Below are 20,267 nucleotides of genomic sequence, written 5' to 3'. Positions count from 1 at the left end.
AATGGTGGGAGGTGGGGTTAGAGGGCAGGTCTTCACATATTGAGGGATTGCTCATTTCTCCCCTTAAGTGTTTTTGAGTCTCTTTTGGAACAAAATGCTGCTTTCTTGGAATGACCTGATTTTTTGTGATTTTCATTATCTGAGGTTTAATACAAAGTTTTGTCTTAGGCCTAACATGTGACTAATTACTAAGTTTGCCTGAGATGGTCAGTGTAAATTAGTAGATGTGCAGTGTTACCATTTACTGACGTTTATTTAGCAGTCTAGATGCCCAGTGTTTAACTTGTAATCACAAAATTAGTTCTCTGTCTTCCTGAAGCAGAATGTCATTAATTTTTATTTGATCTTATAATAGCTTCAGGTTGGTAACTCTCTAATCTCTCATCTCTAATAATTATTCTGCATTGTTTTATTTACTAAAAAGACATAGGGAATGGGGTTTACTTCCAGGCATGGTCAAAATAAATATTCAGTGTCTTGTTACTGTGAACCTTTGTCTCCAGTGTCATACCTATTGATAGGAAAGTTTGAAAATTTTTAGTGATTTCTTAATTTTGGTAGTTTCTGATAGAATTCTCTCTGGCAAGGTTGATCTTTGCTTTATCTTAGTTGTACTTTCCAAAGGACGTGACATATTCTAGAAGTATTCGTTATTCACCTGAGACTGACAGCAAAATATTATTTATATCTTTCAAAACGATAGAATTATCTCAGCTCTACGGCTGTCAGCTTATCTAGGCTTAAATTCTCTGTCTCTTTCTCCTCTGCAGTCTTTCTCTCTCCCCCAACAGGATTTCAATAATAACAGGAAAGACTAGATATTCTCTCCAGTTTGCAAATGGGAATTTTGTTTCAGTAACAACTGTACCATGCTTTTTTTCATGACTTTTTTGCAAACCTTTCAAAGTAATGCTTTAAAGTCAATCAATAACTGTGACTCTCTTTATGTTATGATTCTCTTAAAATGTAGATGTATTAGAAAACCTTGCAGTGGCTCGTAATGCTGCATAGTCATGATATGGTAGGCATAGTGGATTTTGGTTTCTGGAACTTTCCTTTTGCCATATTTCTGAATGCTCCTCAAACATGACTTTCACATTCCAGGAACCTGGACTCCTGCGTTTTCCTTCAAGTGTTTGTTTCCATCTGACTTCCAAGTAGTGAACAATATTATTTCTGAATAGGGAAGTTGCAAAGATACAAGACCTTCACATTCCCAAATAATGTATCTCTTTTAGTGGCTGTGATTGAAGGGCCTTAGGGCACTATCCTCCTCAGTGCATTATATTAGGGCCCATCATCATACTACTGGTTATATTAACCCAGTCAGTTGGTTAAGGTGGTGTCTGTCAGCTTGCACCTTTGTAAAGTTAATACTTTCCCTTTTTGTTACTTAGTAAATATCTTAGGAGAGATACTTGAAGACTTCAAAAATATCATGTTTCTTTTTCACACTTTCACCCAGTAATTTCAGCATCCATTGGTGAATCTTGCCTGAAACAATTATTACTGTGGTTTTCTAAAAGGTAGTTTCTGTTTCTATCATTTCTTTATTCATTGTAATTCTTCTTTAATGAAGAGAAGGGAAAATGGACTTATAGCCACCACTGACATAACAGGGCTTATTTACCTTTCCTTGTGACTGGTCATACTTCTGTTTATCTAATAAATACTTAGATATGCATATGGATATTAGTGTGGGTATATATGTAGATATGGATATTAATGTGAATATAGATATAAACATTTTTCTGTAGGTATTGATATAAAGAAAATAAAATATGTATCCCAAAGTTAACTCATACTGATTTTTCTTGGGAATCCCAAGCAGGCATTACACTGTCTGCACAGAGCCTGATGGATGCGAGGCTCCATCTCACAAACGTGAGATTATGACCTGAGCCAAAATCAAGGGTTGGGCGCTTAAATGACTGAGTCACCCAGGTGCCCCCCAGTTTTGAGTATACCATTTGGCCTTCTTCCTCAGGTTTCCTCTTCTGTAAAATGAAGTAATGTATCCCAGATTACTATCAAGAATCTTTCCATTTTTTATAAGTCTTTGTCTTAATGGTCTATAATTTATATCTCAAAGTTAAAGGTACTCAATGGCTTACAGATTGTGGTTTAACCTGCTTGAATTCTTTCTAGCTCTTTGTTATCCTCATTCTTGTTCTTCATGCATTGTGACCTTCATTATATTAGAGTATCTGCAGAACATTTGCACTTCATTCTTTCTCATCTTTTTTTCTCATTTCCCCTGCCCATACTGAACTATGGGCCCATTTTACCAATATTTGTTCCTTGTTGTTTCCATCCTTCTGTTGTGTCTCTGTTGAAATTTCCATCTTAAATAAGTGCTACAGTTTTCAGCTCTTCTTCACCAGTAAGGCTCAGAGCTCCAGGGAAAAATGGCAGGGCCCAGCTGAACACTACATACAGACTCTTGATTTGTACCACTGTTACTTATCTTGATCAGTCCATCCCTTTCTCCACTCTTCTGCAACTATGAAAAACCCACACAATAATCTGCACACCCATATTTATTCCCTGCCTCATTGCTTTAGCATTTAGCTTGCCTCTAGCTTCATAGAAAAACTTAATTGTAAAACGTATAGAATGTGTTCCCCTCTACCCATCTGCATACATAAATACATCCACATCTATCCTGCCCTTCTCAACAGAAGAGTTGTTCCTCTTTTTTTGGGGTAAGCTTTCCACCTATGGTCTTAATCCCATTTCTTTCCCAGTCCTCTGAGATCCGATTCCATTAATCATTTTGTCTTTTCTGTATGTGGAACTCGCTCATTCCAGTCCTACTAATACTGGTTTTGTGATGCTGGGAAAATTTCTTAATTCTCTGTGTCTCAGTTACCTTTTTTGTAAATTGCAGTAATAATGGCACCTATCTCTTAGAGTTTCTGTAAAAATGAAATGAGGTGGTACGTCTAAAGTGCTTAATATGGTACCTGATATATAATAATTGCTAATTAAATGTTAGATGTTATATTTCTATTACTGTGTCACAGATGACCACAAACTTAGTGGCATTAAAAAAATACAAGTTTACTATCTTACAGTTTTTGTGGCTCAGGAGCACAGGTGTAGCAAGCTGAAATTAAGGTGCTGGTTGCTGCTGTGATCTCACCTGAGGTTCTGGATCTCTTTTTGTGCTCGTTCAGATCATTGACCAAATTTAGTCCTTGCTGTTGTAGTATAAGATCCCTGTTTTTTCATTGGCTACTGGTTTTAGAAACAGCAGCCATTCTCAGGTTCTTGCCTTGTGATCTTCTCATGGTGGTAGCTCATAACTACTTCTTAGAGTCCACTGAGGAGCATCTCCTGAAAGTTGGCTTTCTTTTGAAAGACTCATCTGATTAGGTCAGGGCCATCCAGGATAATCTCTCTTCTGATTTACTCAGTGAACCAGTTAGTAACCAAATCATGAAAGTGATATCCTTTCATATTCAGTGGTCCCACCATGCAGACTCACAATTGTGTGCCTTGGGGAACATCTTAGAGTTCTGCCTACCACGTAAATTATAAGTGTTACTACTGCTTATCCCTAATAGCCTCTAATATGCTTCAGCTAAGCATGGCCCAGCAGAAATGTAATGTGAGCCACGTGTGTGATTCTATATTTTTAAACAGGCACACTACAATAAAGCAAAAAGAAGCCTGTAAAACTAATTTTAATAAGATACTAAGTTATCCATTAAACTACCCACATCTCAGATGTTCAGCAGCCACATGGTGAGTGGCTACTATATTGGATGCCACAGCTGTAATTAATGTTAAAAACAAACACACATGAAAAATCTCTTGAGTTTGAGTTACCTAAAGACAACGTCAGAATTCCTTCTTCCTCTTTGATACAAATTTTCAAAAGAAATAATGAACACTCATTATCTCCACTTGTTCATCCTTTCTCCCCTCAGTGTGGCTTTGTGATTGCACCTATCATTCTGTTGAAACCTTTCTCACCATATGTCACCAATTGAATACAGATTGTCAAACTGAATGAATACTTTTCCAGTCCTCATCTTAACAGAATTGCTCTGGTCTTTTTAACACCACTGATTATTCTGTTTATCTTTAGACTCTCTGATCTGCTGCTTTCTGGGACGAGGCCCTCATTTGATCTTCTTGGATGCCCTTCACACCATTTCTTATAGGTTTCATTCCAGCACTCCTCTGTCTTCCTGGCCACTTTGAATGCTGTTTCCACAGGTCATCCTGTGTGCTTTCAAATGCTCTCTGTTTGCCTTATCATCCTCCCTCATATTTACAATTATCAGCCCTACACAGCTAATTCAATTGAATATATTTCCAGCCAGAATTTTTACACTTTATGTGAAATATTTGAAGCATATCTCCATTTGACTATCCCACTGGCCATGCAAAACTCAATATATCTAAGTAGATCATACATCTTTGTAATGCATGCTTTTTCTTAGGTGATAGTACCATCACTTACCAGTTCACACAGACTGGAATACTTATAGATTCCTTTCTCTTCCTAACTGTTCATAACTAATTAATTACCAAAATCATGTTCATTTTCCCTCTATCTTGGGTTTGATTCTCTTCTCCACCCTTAGTTCATACTTTCAGTATCACTGACCATATCATTGGTTTATCCATTTAACATGTTCTGTTTTGTCTCATTTCATTCCTGCCCTGTGACAGAGAAAAATGGATGCAGTTCCTGGCCTTACTGAGCTAGTGGCTGGCTGCATTGCCATAACCTATGTTAGGGGAGTCTCATGGCCAGAATCCCTGTGGCTTAATAGAATTCAAGTATTTTTTTACTCAAAAAGTAGTTCACTGTGGTGTGGTAGGGGTGCAGACTACACCCATCCTGTTATTCTTCCATCTTCAGTACATGGCCTCAAGGGTCCTGCAGAAGGGAGAAGTAGATCTAAAGCTTAGAGGTAAAAGTGTAGTGCATTACATCTGGCCACATTGTACAACTAACTGTGAGGCAGGGAAATGTGGTGTAGCTTGTGGTTGCAGGAGAAATATGGAAATGGCTTGAGGAATGAATAACCAGTCTTGCCCACAGTCTTGTTTCTCAGTTTCTCCAGTCCCTCACTGTGATCAGTGTGATGGATCTAAAGTGAAAACCCGACACCCAATTCTTGCAGTTATTCAGTGTTTACTTAAACCTCATATAAGTGCTACATGATCTGAGCTGATCTCCAGTATCATCTTTCAAGACTTAATATCTAGCCATTTATGCACCAGCAACACAGGAGTTTTTCACACTTATTGAAGTTCTTCCATTTCACATTTTTGCTTATGTTGTCCCTGTACCCTGAAATGTCACCCTCACTTCTCTCTATAGATTCCATTTCAACCAAGCTAAATCCTGGTTCTCCCTCTAGGGTCAGCTTAAATATCATTTCTTCCAAAATGATTTACTGCTGCTGTTCTTCCTGGACTGGATTTGGTGCCCCCTTTTTGTGCTTCTATATTTTTCTCTGAACACACTTACTTGCTATTATATACTTTTTTACTAATCTCCTTCCTGGTGCCAGGGCCAGTCTGCCCCTAGACTCCTCAGCATGTAGCACATAACTCCGTCATGATTTGCTGAGTGAGTGCTACCTGTGATTCCATTGCTTCCTGATTCTCTCTTCTCTGATACCTCACTTACCCTTTCTTCACTGCAGATCTGCCTCCTGCTTCTCTAAGTGTGGTCCTTTGATATCAGATTATATGTTTTGGTATTTATAAATTTGATTTCTTTGCTGAGATTTTTGGCTTTCTGGCATATCTATTGAAGGAGTTATGCTTAAAAGTAAATAGGTAAGTAAGTATGTAAATAACAAACTAAAAGTAACAGAGTGGTAGTTCTCTATTATAAGATATTGGTCAAGAGAATCTTTTCCATAGCAAAGTTCTATTCCCAGGGTAGCAGGGCTTCCAGCATATTCTGAGCTTAAGGCTTTTGCTGCTTTTAGCATTTTTCTCTGAAGTGAGGCAGCAATAGGATTAGTATCTTTAGTCCATCCAGACATCAGACTATAGATTGCAGTTCATGAGAAACACTGGCTGGAACTTTGCCAAGGAAAAGAGCCCCGCTGCTGAGAGGACAGAAGACAGATATTTATGCTCCGTGACTGATAATAGCAGTCTGGACTCAGCTAAGAAAAAAATAACAAATGACTTTTTTAGTTTGTCAATCATGAACATACCCGGAAAGTCTTGCTTGACAAGCAGCCTGAGGAGTTAGAGACTGGGAATGAGAAGGAAGCATATAATGCAACAGTTGTTTATCCATTCATTGCCACATGGACTCATCTAGTCTTCATACACTTCTGTGGGGTACAGGGTGGCTCACATGTGCACCCAGACCTCATGTTCACTGGTTAATAAGAGAGATAGGTATGAAAAGCAGGATTTCAAAGCCTTGTAAAAGGCGCCTTAGGGGAGCTTATGGGAGTGTCAAAGAGCCTCCAACAAAGGGATTTAGAGCCAACCTGATGGAAACTGTATCTGAATGGAGTCTAGAAGGATGAAATGGTAATGCTAAGGTAAAAGAAAGATGAAGATATATCATGGGGAGGGAGGCATGTGTGTAAGAGGAAAATTTTGTACTGTTGATGCACAAAGGGTGAAGGAAGTAAAAAAGGCAATGAAGAAGGAAGTCCAGGTGGCAGAGGAGTCAGATGGTAGAGGCGTCTATGCTATAGGGATCTTGTAAGCAACCATCATCCATGTTTTTGAATAATCATTCTGGCACAGTGGGTATAGCCCATGCCTCAAGGCAAAGATGAGATGAAAAGAGCCCGAAAAAGCCATGAGAGAAAAGAGAGAATGGACTTAAGAAAATGTAGATTATTGTATGACTAAGAGTTTTTGGTTTATATGAAGGAAGGGTACACATAAAGAGAAAAGAAACTGTTTGTTTTGTTTTGTTTATTTATTTAGTTTTGTTTTGTTTATAATCAGGGTGCCTGGGTGCTGTCTCTAGCTCAAATAAAGTTTGAGTGTGAAGGAAGAGTATTGTTTCACACCCTAGCTTCAGATACTGATGGCACATCCAAGTGTTGTGGATAGCTTTCCTCTGGTTCCAGCAGCCATATATACATACATATAAAAGTTGTCTATTTGGAGAAATTTGACTAGGGATATAGATGAGGGGATCTTCAGTACATAGGGGAGACAAAACACACACACACACACACACACACGCCATCAACATTAGAGATATAAGTAGACAAGTGATCTAGCTGAGGAGAATGGAAAGGGTGGGATGAAAACCAAGATAGAATGTTTTCATAAAAATCAAAGGGGGAAAATATTTCAGAAAACTGAGGTGTCTGAATTGGCAGACACATTTATAAGAAAAAGATGGAAATGTATTCCAAATTGTGTGCATCTATCTTCAAGCTCTACTTCCATTGTTCACTGCTGTGAGACTCATAAAAGTGAAAAGTTGGAAATTAAATATCTTTTCTTAGAGAAATGGATAAAGAAATCATGGTACAGTCACACAATGGTACACACTGTATAGCCATTAAAAATAGTGTTGAAAATAGTAATATAAAAATATAGTTAGATATGCTTTAAATAAAAATCAAGTAACAAAAGTGTGTATATTTTGCTTTAATTTTATCTTATATATATGCCTATATAGACATATAGTATTTATGTGGATTCCTGTACATGTGTACAAAATTATTTGAAAGAATTCATAACTGGCTGTTATCATTAGTTGCCTGTGAATGGAGGCTTGTTTTTCTTTTTCCTCTTATTATGTCTTCTATTTTTTTTCTGATTAACATGTAGTGGCTTAATAAAATGAAATAAAACGGTATCTTTTTGTAGTAGAAAAGGTTCCATTTGATTACATGATCAGGATGTGTATAGGGAAGTTTTAAGAGGATAATGAAAGCAGAGGCTTATATATAGGGGATGTAGTAAGGAAGAGAGAGATAAGGAGTACAGACACTTTGAAAAATTTGATGAGAAAAGAAAAGGTGTAAAAGAGAACATTATAGTGGAGGAAGGTCAAGGATGTTAGGATTTTGAGTCATTTTGATTTGGTTTCCTTTAGTTTCACACGTGCACAAGTGTATGAGAGAGAGAGAAAGATAGAGACAGACATGAGGAGGAGAGGAGATAACAAGAGAATATGTGTATGTAAGTACATATGTAATGGGTTTTAGGCTGATCAGAAGAAACCAAAAGAAAGAACTTGCAGATTCAGGACAGAGAAGGAAGATAATAGATGGAGCAAATACCAGAGAGGGTAGATGGGGATAGAGTCAAGAAACAGGTGTGGAAATTTATCTTCGTAGGAAAGAATGTATCATCCTCTGATATTAGAGAGAACAATGCAAATGGCTTGGAGAGGATGGGTCAGAACATCTAGGGAGTTTAAATCTGATAGTTACAAATTTTTCAGGATATTAAAATTTGATGTCCTTTACAGTGAGAGGAGTAGGGCCTGTTGAAAACCCTTAAGGTTTGGAAATGTCCTTTGAAGACTGATGGAGCCATTAATCAAGATAAACATTAGCATGTGCTTCTAGAGCAAGATTCGTTAGACTTTGACCAAGGATCCAAATCTAGCCTGTGGTCTGTTTTTTTGGTAGCCCATGAGCTAAGCATGTTTCTTAAATTTTTAAAGATTGTTTAAAAGAAGAAGAAATATATGGATATTACACAGATTATATTTTCAAGTTTGAAAATCCTGAAATATTTACGCAGAAAGTTTTCCAACTCTGCTCTTTAATAACCAAATTGAAGATAGAATTCCTCAGGTTGTAGCGGGAATTCCCTTTGGTCTAAAAGCAGTGAGCAGCCTATCTCAAGAGTGTTTAAATTAACAGATGGTCAGAGGTTGGTCTTGGGTATCAGTAATATTCTGCTTATTGATATGTGTAATACTTACACAGGTATTTGCTTTAACACTATGCATTCTACTCAGTGATGTGCTGGGACACTGACTCTAAAATTAATCCCTGTTTGTAGCATTTGCCAATCTCTATGGTGTAAATACTCTCACCATGGCTAATTTCAGGCTATCAGTGTGACATTACAGAATGATGAGTTAGGAAGAAATGTACAGAATTAGTTCTCACAAGCCATTTTGGGCCAGTTTGGGATTTTTTCCATAGGGAAACAAATCTTGGAGAAATACCTGATTGCATTTCATATCATGTGAATTTTATGACCTACTGTTAGGAAATTAATTATACTGACTGAGCTGTAAAGAGTTTTGAAAAGTAACTACTTCCATTTCTTGTAACTACAACTGAATTTGAGCTCTAGGGCTAAGCTGATACCTGGGAAGATGCACATCTCAGTGAAGCAAATAGCTGTCATTTCCTTGAGAGAGCAGAACTCAAATTTGAGAATATGAAAACTGTGTTTTAACAGAAATCTCTGATACCACTGAGACCTCTTTGGAGACTGGAATAAATGGAAATACCCATAAGTTGAAGGACACAAATGGACTCCATCCAGATAGGTTTACACTAAAGCAGAATCAGGAAACCACCTCTGACGTGCCTGTGGGAGCCCTTGCCTATATCTAGAAGATACTCATTCTCCCCAGTTTCTTACAGGCATCCCACTTCCATAAGTTGGACACCATTGCTTCCCTAAGTCAGGCCTCTTTGGCTATGGCTCTAATGTCTGATAGGACGATGTTTCCTTTAAGGTTTCAGTTTGACTTTTAAGAAGACCGTGTGAGCCAGCCAGTACCCACAGTCAAATCCTGGGCCTTCTTTCCTTACAACAGATTGTAGCAACCCACTATATTTCTTGTATATTTTCTGTGCCCCACTGCTTCTCAGTTTTCTGTAAACTTAAAAAAATAAGTTAAAGTATAATGGATTTTAAGAGTTAATGAAATGGCTAAGCTGTACTTGATTGTCATCATAACATAAAGACAACATCTCTACACCTGTCTTTGCATGTTTGCTCTGCAGTTAATGATCTACAAGCAGTATGGTTACTTGTTTTGTTTTTGGTGCACGTTTGCATTGTCCGAGCAGTTCATGCTATTATAGTTGACTTAAATTACTAATTAGTTTTTGTTAGTAGAGAAGGGTATACCACAAAATGGTTAGTCTCCTCTCAGGGAATAGGTGTGAATACTCTGCTAGGAGCTAGGAGGAAAATCCTGCCTCAATAGAAATTGTTCTCATTAGGACTTCATGCTTCTCAAGAGGGAACATTTCTTTACCATTCTTCCAACTGCTTTTAATTAGTTTAAGCTTTGATTAAAAATAAAACAATAAAAAGCAAAAAATACCCTAAGGCAATTTGATATGAATAATAGAGAGTGGAAAGAATTATGTACATAATAGAGATTTGTCAAGATAATTTCTTAGGCAAAGTCTTCAAAATATGTAAATGTTAGGAAAATATAATAATAGATATTAGAACAAAATATGTGAGACCACACACTTGGAACAGTTAGAGGTATAATTCCCTTCCCAAATGAAGTTTCCTATTTAGCTAGTTTGAATTTTATTCTTGGACCTCTTACCAATTACTTTACAAAAAAAGAATTTCATAGAGTATTGCTATGAAGACTGTGTCTCAAATATACCTGTGATTCTGGTTTTATCTATATGGGGAAGAGTTGTGCCAATTCCTGAGATGAAATAGGACATCTTTTTCTACTTTGTGTTCAATTATATCCAAAAATCAATTTTTTTTAGGTCTACAGAGAGAGAAATAATATATAGCAACCAACAAAGAACTCTGCACAGATATACTATACCTAATTGAGTGAGGAGATTTGTACTCAGACATTTTCTTACTACTGTTTTCAGGTTCTCTTTTCCAACCCAGCTCATTCTTTCTTGGGCTGTATAGTCTGCTGAACTTTGGCTTCAACCTATTTTTATTTTCTCTGCATTTCCTTTGACTTCAAACCTGAGAACTTTCCTTGTCTCTTGGCCCATTCCACACTGGGGTTTGACACCAGCCTCCCTCTACCTTATGCCCGAAACCTGAGGGCTAGATACTCCTGCTCCAGTGCCTGGCCACAGTTACCCATATTCAGCCATTGGTACACCATTGTTCAAAAAAAGAAGTGAAGTGATGGGAGGATGATGTTTTAACCTTACATGTTGAGATTGAAATGCCCACAGGAATTCAGCAAGTAGCTCAGGAAGAAAGTCTATGCTGTTGATAAAGATTCACTGGTCATCACCATAGAGAGAAATAAAAATGTCAGTAGTATAGGTTAGATAACCACGGGAAGTATATTAAGTGAAAAGAAAAGATACCTCAACAAAGAACCCTAGGCATTTCAGGGAAGGACTGAAAAGTCTTGTGAAGAAGACAATGGAAAAGAGAACACAGCATTTCAAGAAGGAGAGTGGGGTTAACAGAGTGTATTATCACAGATCGATAAGTTAAGGGACTAAAACTTTTTACATTTCTGATTTAGACCAATTTTGGAGGAATGACAAAGAGAAATTAAAGAAATACAATAAGAAATATGGATGATTTGAAGGAGAACTTGTGAGGAGGAATCATTTATCCATTGACTCAAAAAGCTGTCCATCTGAGGGAATAGAGGGCAAATTCCTTTTGCTCTGTAGTCTGTGTTTTCATCTGTAAAATAAGGAAATTAAAACAAATAATCTCCAACCTCTATTCTGCCTTGATATTGAATCACTGTAGGAGTGTAAATCAGTTCTTAAGAAGGAACAAAATTGTAACAGGCTAAGCTGTACTTGATTGTCATTATAACAAAGACAACATCCCTACACCTGTCTTTGCATGTTTGCTATGGATTTAAGAATCTACATGCAGTATGGTACTTATTTTGTCTTTGTTGCACATTTGCATTGTCCGGGCAGTTCATGCTGTTATATTTGACTTAAATTCCGAATTTGTTTTCATTAGTAGAGAAGGATGTACCACAATATTCTGAAGCACTAATAAGAAGAAAAAATAGAGTGGAAAATGTACTAGTTTTATGAATAGAACTTTTATTTTTGTTTCTAACATTGGGTTATTAAAACTGCTTCTAAAACTTTTTTATAAATCTCTTTTGAATCCCAGGTATTGCAATTTCAGATGAACTTGATAAGGTAAGTTGAAAATAAAGTATAGAATTTACATGTTAATCCACTGTCTAAATGAAAGACTTTCTGAAACATAAAGTGTTCAAATATAATTTATTTGTTGCTAGCATTTTTAAAACTTTCAGTGACAGGCTTTGCTTCTTTTACAAAAATTATTGCATGACATGTATATATATATATATCACCAATTCTTTGGAATCAAGAGTTTTAGAATTTTATTAGAGAAAACTGAATCACTGTAATCACTAACTATATTAAAAAAAGAAAACATAATATTATGTAAATATTTTTTCTATATATGATGAAGATGATGATTTAGAAGACACTTGTACTTTCCTATAGCTAGCGTTTATAAACCTTACTCAGTAAGTTTTTGCTTTGTTTTGTTTTAAAATTCCAAGATGCCAAAGAATATGGTATCCCAGCTGGGGTGATAGCTGTGAAGGTGGTGAGAAGTGATACAGTTAGGAATATATTTTAACAGTAGTGTCAGTGGAACTTGTAAATGTATCGGATGTGAGGTGTTAGAGAAGAAATCAGTCAATGATGAATCCTAGGGCTGGAAGATGAGCAACTAGGTCAACTGTAGTGCTATTTGCTGAAATTGGAAAAACTAGGGAAGTGGCAAATGAAGCAGATTGCAGTAGCATTAGGAGTTCTCTTCGTTTATTTTGAGTTGTCTATTAAACATATTTATATGAGCTGTTAACCATGGGAGACTTGATTTAGTTATACATTTAGAAGTCATTGGAATAAAAGTTCTCATTATTTTGGATTGGGACCCCTTTGCACTCTTATAAATGGCAGAGGAGGACCCCAAGAAGCTTTGGTTTGTGTAGCTGATACCTATCAATACTTATCATGTAAGAAAGTAAAACTATTAAAAGTGTAATGTTTTTCATTTAAAAAATAGCAGTGATAAAACCATTACATTACAATAATATTTTTTATGAAAAATACTTTATTTTTCAAAACAAGATAGTTGTGAGAACATTATATTTTTTATTTTTTTGAAAATCTCTTTAATGTTTGGCTTAATTGGAAACTTCTGGATTTTCATATCTGTTTCTGCACTTCATGTGTTATGATGTATTATTTTGACTGAAAAAAGTCTAACTACAGATATGTAGTTGGAAAAAGAGAAAGCACCTAGAAATAGCCATTAATATTTGTGAATGTTGGTTCAGATATTTCTCTAAACAGAATACATATTACAGTTCATTTAATGGTTATAGATAGGAAATGATAGAAAGTATTATATAAAAAATGGGGTTCTATAAATCATTACATTTTAAAATAATAAACTATAATGTAATAATTATAACTTTTTTACAAAAGCAATGAAGTTAGTATTCTTCTATTCCAAATAAGATTAGACCTTTTGAATTTTGTACCATAAAAATACATTTGTTTGATTAAATAATAAAATTTATTAATATACTTTTAAGTATTAAGTTAATAGACCATTATATTTAAAATTTAATTTGTATTGGGGCGCCTGGGTGGCTTAGTCGGTTAAGCGTCCGACTTTCGCTTAGGTCATGATCTCGCGGTTCGTGGGTTCGAGCCCCGCGTCGGGCTCTGTGCTGACTGCCGGCTCAGAGCCTGGAGCNGTGACCCCCTCTCTCTCTGCCCCTCCCCTGCTCACGCTGTCTCTCTCTCTCTCTCCTAGAAATAAATAAAAAATATTTAAAAAAAAAAAAATAAAATTTAATTTGTATTGAGGCACCTGGGTCACTCAGTTGGTTAAGCATCTGACTCTTGATTTTGACTCAGGTCATGATTGCATGGCTTGTGAGACCAAGCCTTACACCGGGGCTCTGTGCTGAGAGTACGAAGCCTGTTTTGGGATTTTCTCTCTCTCTCTCTGCCCCTCCCCTGCTCATTCTCTCTTCTCTCTCTCTCAAAATAAATAAACTTAAAAAATACATTTATATGAATATGAACTTTGTGCAAAACTAGATCTTGACTCTAACAATATCAGGTAGAAAAAGTGGCAGATGTGATCTCCTTGCCTTGTCCTGCTTTTCTAGTCTTCTTCCTCTGTGTGTCCATCATTGTCTTTGGCCCATGCTGGGTTCCTCTTACACCGTGACCTTCCTTACAACTTGCAGAAATTACATAATCTCTGTTCTTGCATTTATATTCTATATTCGTTCACTTTAAGTACAAAGACATCATCATCTCTATTTCTAGGTTCATTTGTTCCTTCCAATATATTCTGTGAAGCCCTGGCTGCCTGAGTCATAAATTAGTTTTGTGTGGTTCTGCTTGGCCCTTGTTCTTCCTTTCTTCTGGGTTCTGACTAACAGTGGGGCTGGTGTCTACACCTTTTTTTCGTGAGCTTAAGAATGTACTAATTTTTCTTTGAACTGAAAATAGATTTCAGCTTCACACTCAGTGGATGCCATGACACTTGGTTAGTAGTATCCTCAGGATACATCTTCACCCCAAAACCCTGTCTCTTCCAAGTACTACTTGAGAGGAGTTTTGGTTTAACTAAATTGTATCGACTGCCAATTTTTATTTACTTACCTGATATTCCTATTTTGGAAGACTTCATGGAAATTGCTGAAATTTATTGCACATTTATTAGTTTTAATTTTTATTGGGAAGATGTCAACAATTGTCATTAGTAAGCTTTTATTTTAAAAAAATTTATGTCAGTGCAAAGAAGTTGGTCCTACTCTCATACCCAGTGGTTGTGGGTTTTTTTTTTTTTTTTTAAGAGTACCAGATAATAAAAGGCAAGCACAGGCTGCCAGATCCTTTGCCTGCCTGGGAAGCAGCCTTGGTTGAGGGGAGAGTTGGCCCTATGGCGCTCTCTGCTGACCATGAAGCTCACAGTCCTGTATTTTTCTGAGTAAGAAAATGTGCATCTCAGACAGGTTTTAAAAAACCCAAAACAGAATTATTTACAATTTGTGTTGATCTGACACCTGTGTCTTTAATGTAATAATAAAAATCAACTCAGCTTTTTCCTTTTAACCTTCCATTCGTATCTTTGGGGGCTCGCTGAAGATCTATTTTTCCTAACCTCTATAAAGTACTATTCACCTACTATCATATTCCAATTATATTCATTCATAATTACATTGAGATAGTATTTTTTTGCAATTTCTAAAGTTAGTTTTGAATGATTAATTTTTCTTAATATGGAAACAAAATAAAACAGGCTAATGTTATTTTTAAGGCTTTTATTTTTAGCTGTGGGAATTCTAACAATTTCTTATTCATTAGTTTTGTTCTTGCCTTAGCCACTGTACTGGTTTTCTGTTGCTGCTGTAACAAATTAAAATAATGCACATATATTATTTAATGGTTCTATAGTTTAAAAGTCCAACATGAGTCTCCCTAGGCTAAAACCAAGGTGTTTTAGAATTGCATTCCTTCCTGAGGTTCTGAAGGAAATCTGTTTTCCTACATTTTCCAGCTTCTGTGGGCTGTTCTATTTCATGTTGCATAGCCCTTTTCCTGCCTCTTCAAAACCAGCCAACATCTATCTCATCTATCTTTGTAGCCAGAAAAAGCTTCCTGCTTCTTTGGGATCATGTGATTAGGTTGGGGCCACCTAGCTAATCTGGATAATTGAATCTTAACATTTTTAACTTTAATCATACTAAGTAAGTCCCTCTTGCCATTTAACGTAATATATTCAAAGGTTTGGGCGTTAGGATATGGACATTCTGAGGAAGCTATCATTTTGCCTCACAGCCACTATTCAAGTTCAGATGACATTGCCTTTCAAATCTGTATCTAATTCTTCAGTCTGCTACTGTTTCCATTCATCCTTCAAAATGCCATATAATAGACATGGCTGGTGCCTACTCAGGTACTGTTCCCTGGGGCAGTGTGACCAATCCTTCAAGTACTGTGAGGGTTGGGTGCTTATTGGCTCACTCTTCCTGAAGGTTGCTTCAATCCATTAGGAGCCATCCTGCTCAGAGATGCCTGGGTTCTCAGCCAGTGACTGACTGAAATAAGACCCTGACTTGTCATTTACATTCTAGAGCTCCTAATGAGATCAGGTTGTGAGTAGACTTTACCCAAACCCATGTATTTGCCTAGCTTCTTCCCTGTCTTCTGCCTCCTTCACTCTCTTACAGGTTTGCTTGAGAGAACATATGAATATATCACTTTTTAAGCCTTTGATTCTAGGGAATCTTACTTAGGGAATCCTGCAAAAAATTCTCCATGAGTTCTTGCCATTTACCAAATTAAGTCCGTATTTCTAACACTAGAATTAACAGTCTCCACCTTGTCACTCAAATCTACGTTTTATGCTTTGTTTCCCTTTTTTTCTCTATTCAGAGTCTGTGTTGTGCTCAACAAGGAATACTATAAGGCAGGTAGACTATAGTACATTCAAGTCATATTCTTGTTTATTTCTACAGTTTTGCTCATCATCATTCCCTCCTCTCTCTCTCCAACTTTTCCATTTTTCAAACTCCAGCCTTCTCTGATCACTCTTGCAGAAAGTGATCTTACCTCCTCTGAGTTCTTAGAGGAAACAGCAACCACATCACAAATGATACTTCTTGTCTCACATTATGGAAATTTTTGTTCATTGCTTGACAGAATAGCCTGATATTTTGGAGAAATCCACAGAGTAAACCTTGTATTGAACCTTTCCTCCTGCCATTTACTAATTATGTGAACTTCAGACAGTTTTTATAGATGCTGAGCTTTAGTTTCCTTCCTTGTGAAATGTGATGGTTTTAGTAACTATTGAAAATAACATCAATTACTTTTCCACCCAAAAATAATTTTAGGTAGATTGCTAAGATACCTAAAATATAAAACTTTTAAAAGGAATATTTGGAGAAATCATTTCAAAGGGAACAGAGTATAGGAAAAACATGAATCCCCTGCACACAATACAGTCTTGAGGCTCAGTATCCTCACTATAGTTGAGCCACAATTGAGCTTTTTGTCACTTGGTATCCTCACCACCATAGGATCATAGCAAAACAGTGTTCACAGGAAAACTAACCAATCCTACTACTGAATCTCAAGAAAAATATCCCCCATTTATTGTCATGAAGTACATACATATAATGTATTAATAATATCTTCAAAACATGTTTATACTTCTATTCACCAAAGGATATAATCAACAGAGTGCAAAAATGACTTCTAGATTATGAGAAATATTTGTAAAGCATATGTATATGATAATGAGGTTAATATCCAGAATATATAAAAACTGCTGCAACTCAACAACAAAACAAATAATCTAATTTTAAAATGGGCAAAGAACTTGAATAGACATTTCTGCAGAGATGATATGCAAATGACCAGCAAGTATGTGAAAAGATCCCCATATCACTAATCATTAGAGAGATGTAAATCAAAACCGTGAGATACCATCTCAGACCCTCAGGATGGCTACTATCAGAATACCCCCATAAAATAATAAGTGTTGGTGAAGATGTACAGAAATTGGAACTTTTGCATACTGTTTGTGGGAATGTAAAAGGGTGCAGTTACTATGGAAAATAGCATCGCAATTCTTAAAACATTAGCGATAAAATTACCAGATGATCCAGCAATCCTTCTTTTAGGTATATATGCAAAAGAATTGAAAGCAGGATCTCAAAGAGATGTTTACACACCCATATTCATCATAGCATTATTCACAATAGCCAAAAGATGGAAGGAACCATGTGCCTTTTGATGGATGAATAGGTGAACAGAACACACACAGACACACACACACGCACACACACACACAGTGGAATATTATTCAGACTTGAAAGGAAATCTTGTCACATGCCACAACACAGATGAACCTTGAAGAGATTATGCTAAGTGAAATAGTCACAGAAAGACCTAATACTGTGTGATTCCATTTATATGAGGTATCTAAAATAGCCAAATTCATAGAGGCAGAAAGTACAATGATAGTTGCCAGGGGTTGGGGAGAGTGGAACATGGGAGTTCTTCACTGGGTATAAGGTTTCAGTTTCACAAGATGAAAGAGGTCTATTCAACATTGGTTTGGACAGCATCTTGGATACACTTTACTAAATTGTATACTTAAATACAATTTAAGATGTATTTGTAATTTAAGATGTAAGATGGTAAATTTTATGTTACATTTGTTTTATCACAATTTTAAAAATATATTCTTACAGTAAATAAGATCATGAGTTTCATAGGAGTTCTTTGAATAATGTCTGTTGACCTAGGCAGATGTCATAATGCAAAAGCAAAGTTTAGTTGGAACAATTTCACAGGACGTCCCAATAGTGAGGTATAGGACAGGGCTTTCTGGTGTTCTGGCTTCAGTAAAAGATACATTTTATTTAAGGTTACAGAGAGTTTACATATCTTTTAGACAACTCATCAGTATATTCTCTTTAACTAACTTTTATTACCTACTGAATGATAGCTTGAGTTTCTAGTCCTTGAATCCTTAAATGGATTTATTAATAAGAGATCTAATAATATTGAAGGATTAGTGCATACTATATTCTAGACCTTGGGCTAAGCATTTCTTATAGATTACACCATTTTATCCTGATGAAAAATCTCTAACATTTTTTGAGAATGTACTGCATACCAGGCAGTGTTCCAGATTACTTACCTGCAGTATCATATTTAATATTTACTAATACGCTGTGAAATTAGGGACTATTATTCCCATTTGACAAATGACAAAATTGAAATGCAGGAAGGTTAATAATCAATCTCACCAGAGGTTATATTAACTGAAAATAGAAGTGGGACACAAACTCAGACACGTTAATCTCAGAGCCCATGCTCTTAACAGTGACATCATATTTATGATATAGTTACTATTATTTACCAGTCTAAGAAATGAAAAAAGGGGCGCCTGGGTGGCTTAGTCGGTTGANAAAAAAAAAAAAAAAAAAAAAAAAAAAAAAAAAAAAAGAAATGAAAAAAATAAGAGCTCTTAGAGTTTCATAAATTCCCCCTTGCTCCCAGAGTAAATGGAAGAACTGGAACCCAAACCCAGCCTGTTTATACTCCAGAGTCTATACTCTTCATCTCTCCAGTAGGTTATGCCAGTACAGTTCCTATTATAGGTGCCTGGTACAGAATAATCATTCAATTAACAATTGCAATCTTTATTAGAAACTCTTTGTTCACAGTACCTTCCAGGCCTGCACTAAGCCTTTGGGAAATAATTGTGTAATAGCCAGAACTAATCTCTAATCCAGGTTCATTTTTTGGTAGCTTTTTACCATATTTCCTACTATCAAGACCTTTTCTTTGAGTTATTTTATTATATTAAGAGCTCTCATTCTAATATGATAGAAATATAGAAAGAGAGGTGGACAGTGTATTGGTCATGCTCACAAATATGTTTCAACATGGAAGTTAAATATATATGAGACCATGCAAAAGATTAACTTGGCAGTTAATAATAGATTGTATTTTATCAAGCATATAGTATGCCAGGTACTGTGTCAGGTACTTTAAGTCTACTTCTTACAAATCTTCACAAAAGCCCTATGAGAAAGCTCTTCTGTCCATTTTACACATAGGACAATTGAAGCCCACAGAGTTTGTAACTTGTACAAATTTACAGATGTAGATAATAGACTGTAGAACTCAGATCTGAGTACAAATTTAATTTCAAAACCCATTCTCTTAAATACTATGTTACGTTGCTTCACTAAGAGGCTAGGAAGCTCAGAGAGAGACTGCTTTTTTTTTTTATTAGTTCAGACTGGCTATCTGAATACGAGTAACACTGAAATCTGGTACAGACATAATCTGCCATGGGCCTTCTAGCCACTTGATGATTGTCCCCCTAAGTATACCAGTGGAAGGACTAAAAACTTAACTCCTTTAAAGATAAGATTTTTTTTCACTAGATAGATTTTTGCTCTTGACTTTTCTATTCATTTCTCCCCAAACAGATCTGGATTGCATTCTTTCCGTATGTGTGTATGCATGTCTGTGTGATTATTTGGAGAATGGTGTTGGGATTGGGGGCATACTTATATTGTTACAGTCCTTTTGTGTTGCTTCTGTGTTCCAGAGTTTCTTGCCCACCCACATCTGACCTAAATGTTTGTTTATCACATATTTTTGGCAGTAGAGGGTTGTGTTGGTTATATGTTTGATTTATAAAAAAGCAATAGTCCTAATATTAAAGGAGACGGCCAGTATGATTATTGTTCATGTTTTATCTGAAAAACCCATCTCTCAAAAACAAAATGTGGAAGATGA

The 20,267-nt window shown here is 36.1% G+C and overlaps 1 protein-coding gene across 1 annotated transcript in view; it reads left to right on the top strand.

Moving 5' to 3' along the window:
- CUNH8orf34 (chromosome unknown C8orf34 homolog) overlaps positions 1–20,267 on the top strand; it is a 396,460-nt gene that overhangs the window by 102,541 nt on the left and 273,652 nt on the right. The window contains 1 exon segment of the mRNA XM_077752493.1: positions 12,040–12,068. Coding sequence (XP_077608619.1) covers positions 12,040–12,068 — 29 coding nt within the window.

Source organism: Crocuta crocuta, unplaced genomic scaffold (assembly GCF_008692635.1).
Source record: "Crocuta crocuta isolate KB4526 unplaced genomic scaffold, BGI_CrCroc_1.0 scaffold141, whole genome shotgun sequence".
Taxonomy (NCBI): Eukaryota; Metazoa; Chordata; class Mammalia; order Carnivora; family Hyaenidae; genus Crocuta; species Crocuta crocuta.
This window is presented reverse-complemented; position numbering and strand designations above follow the sequence as displayed.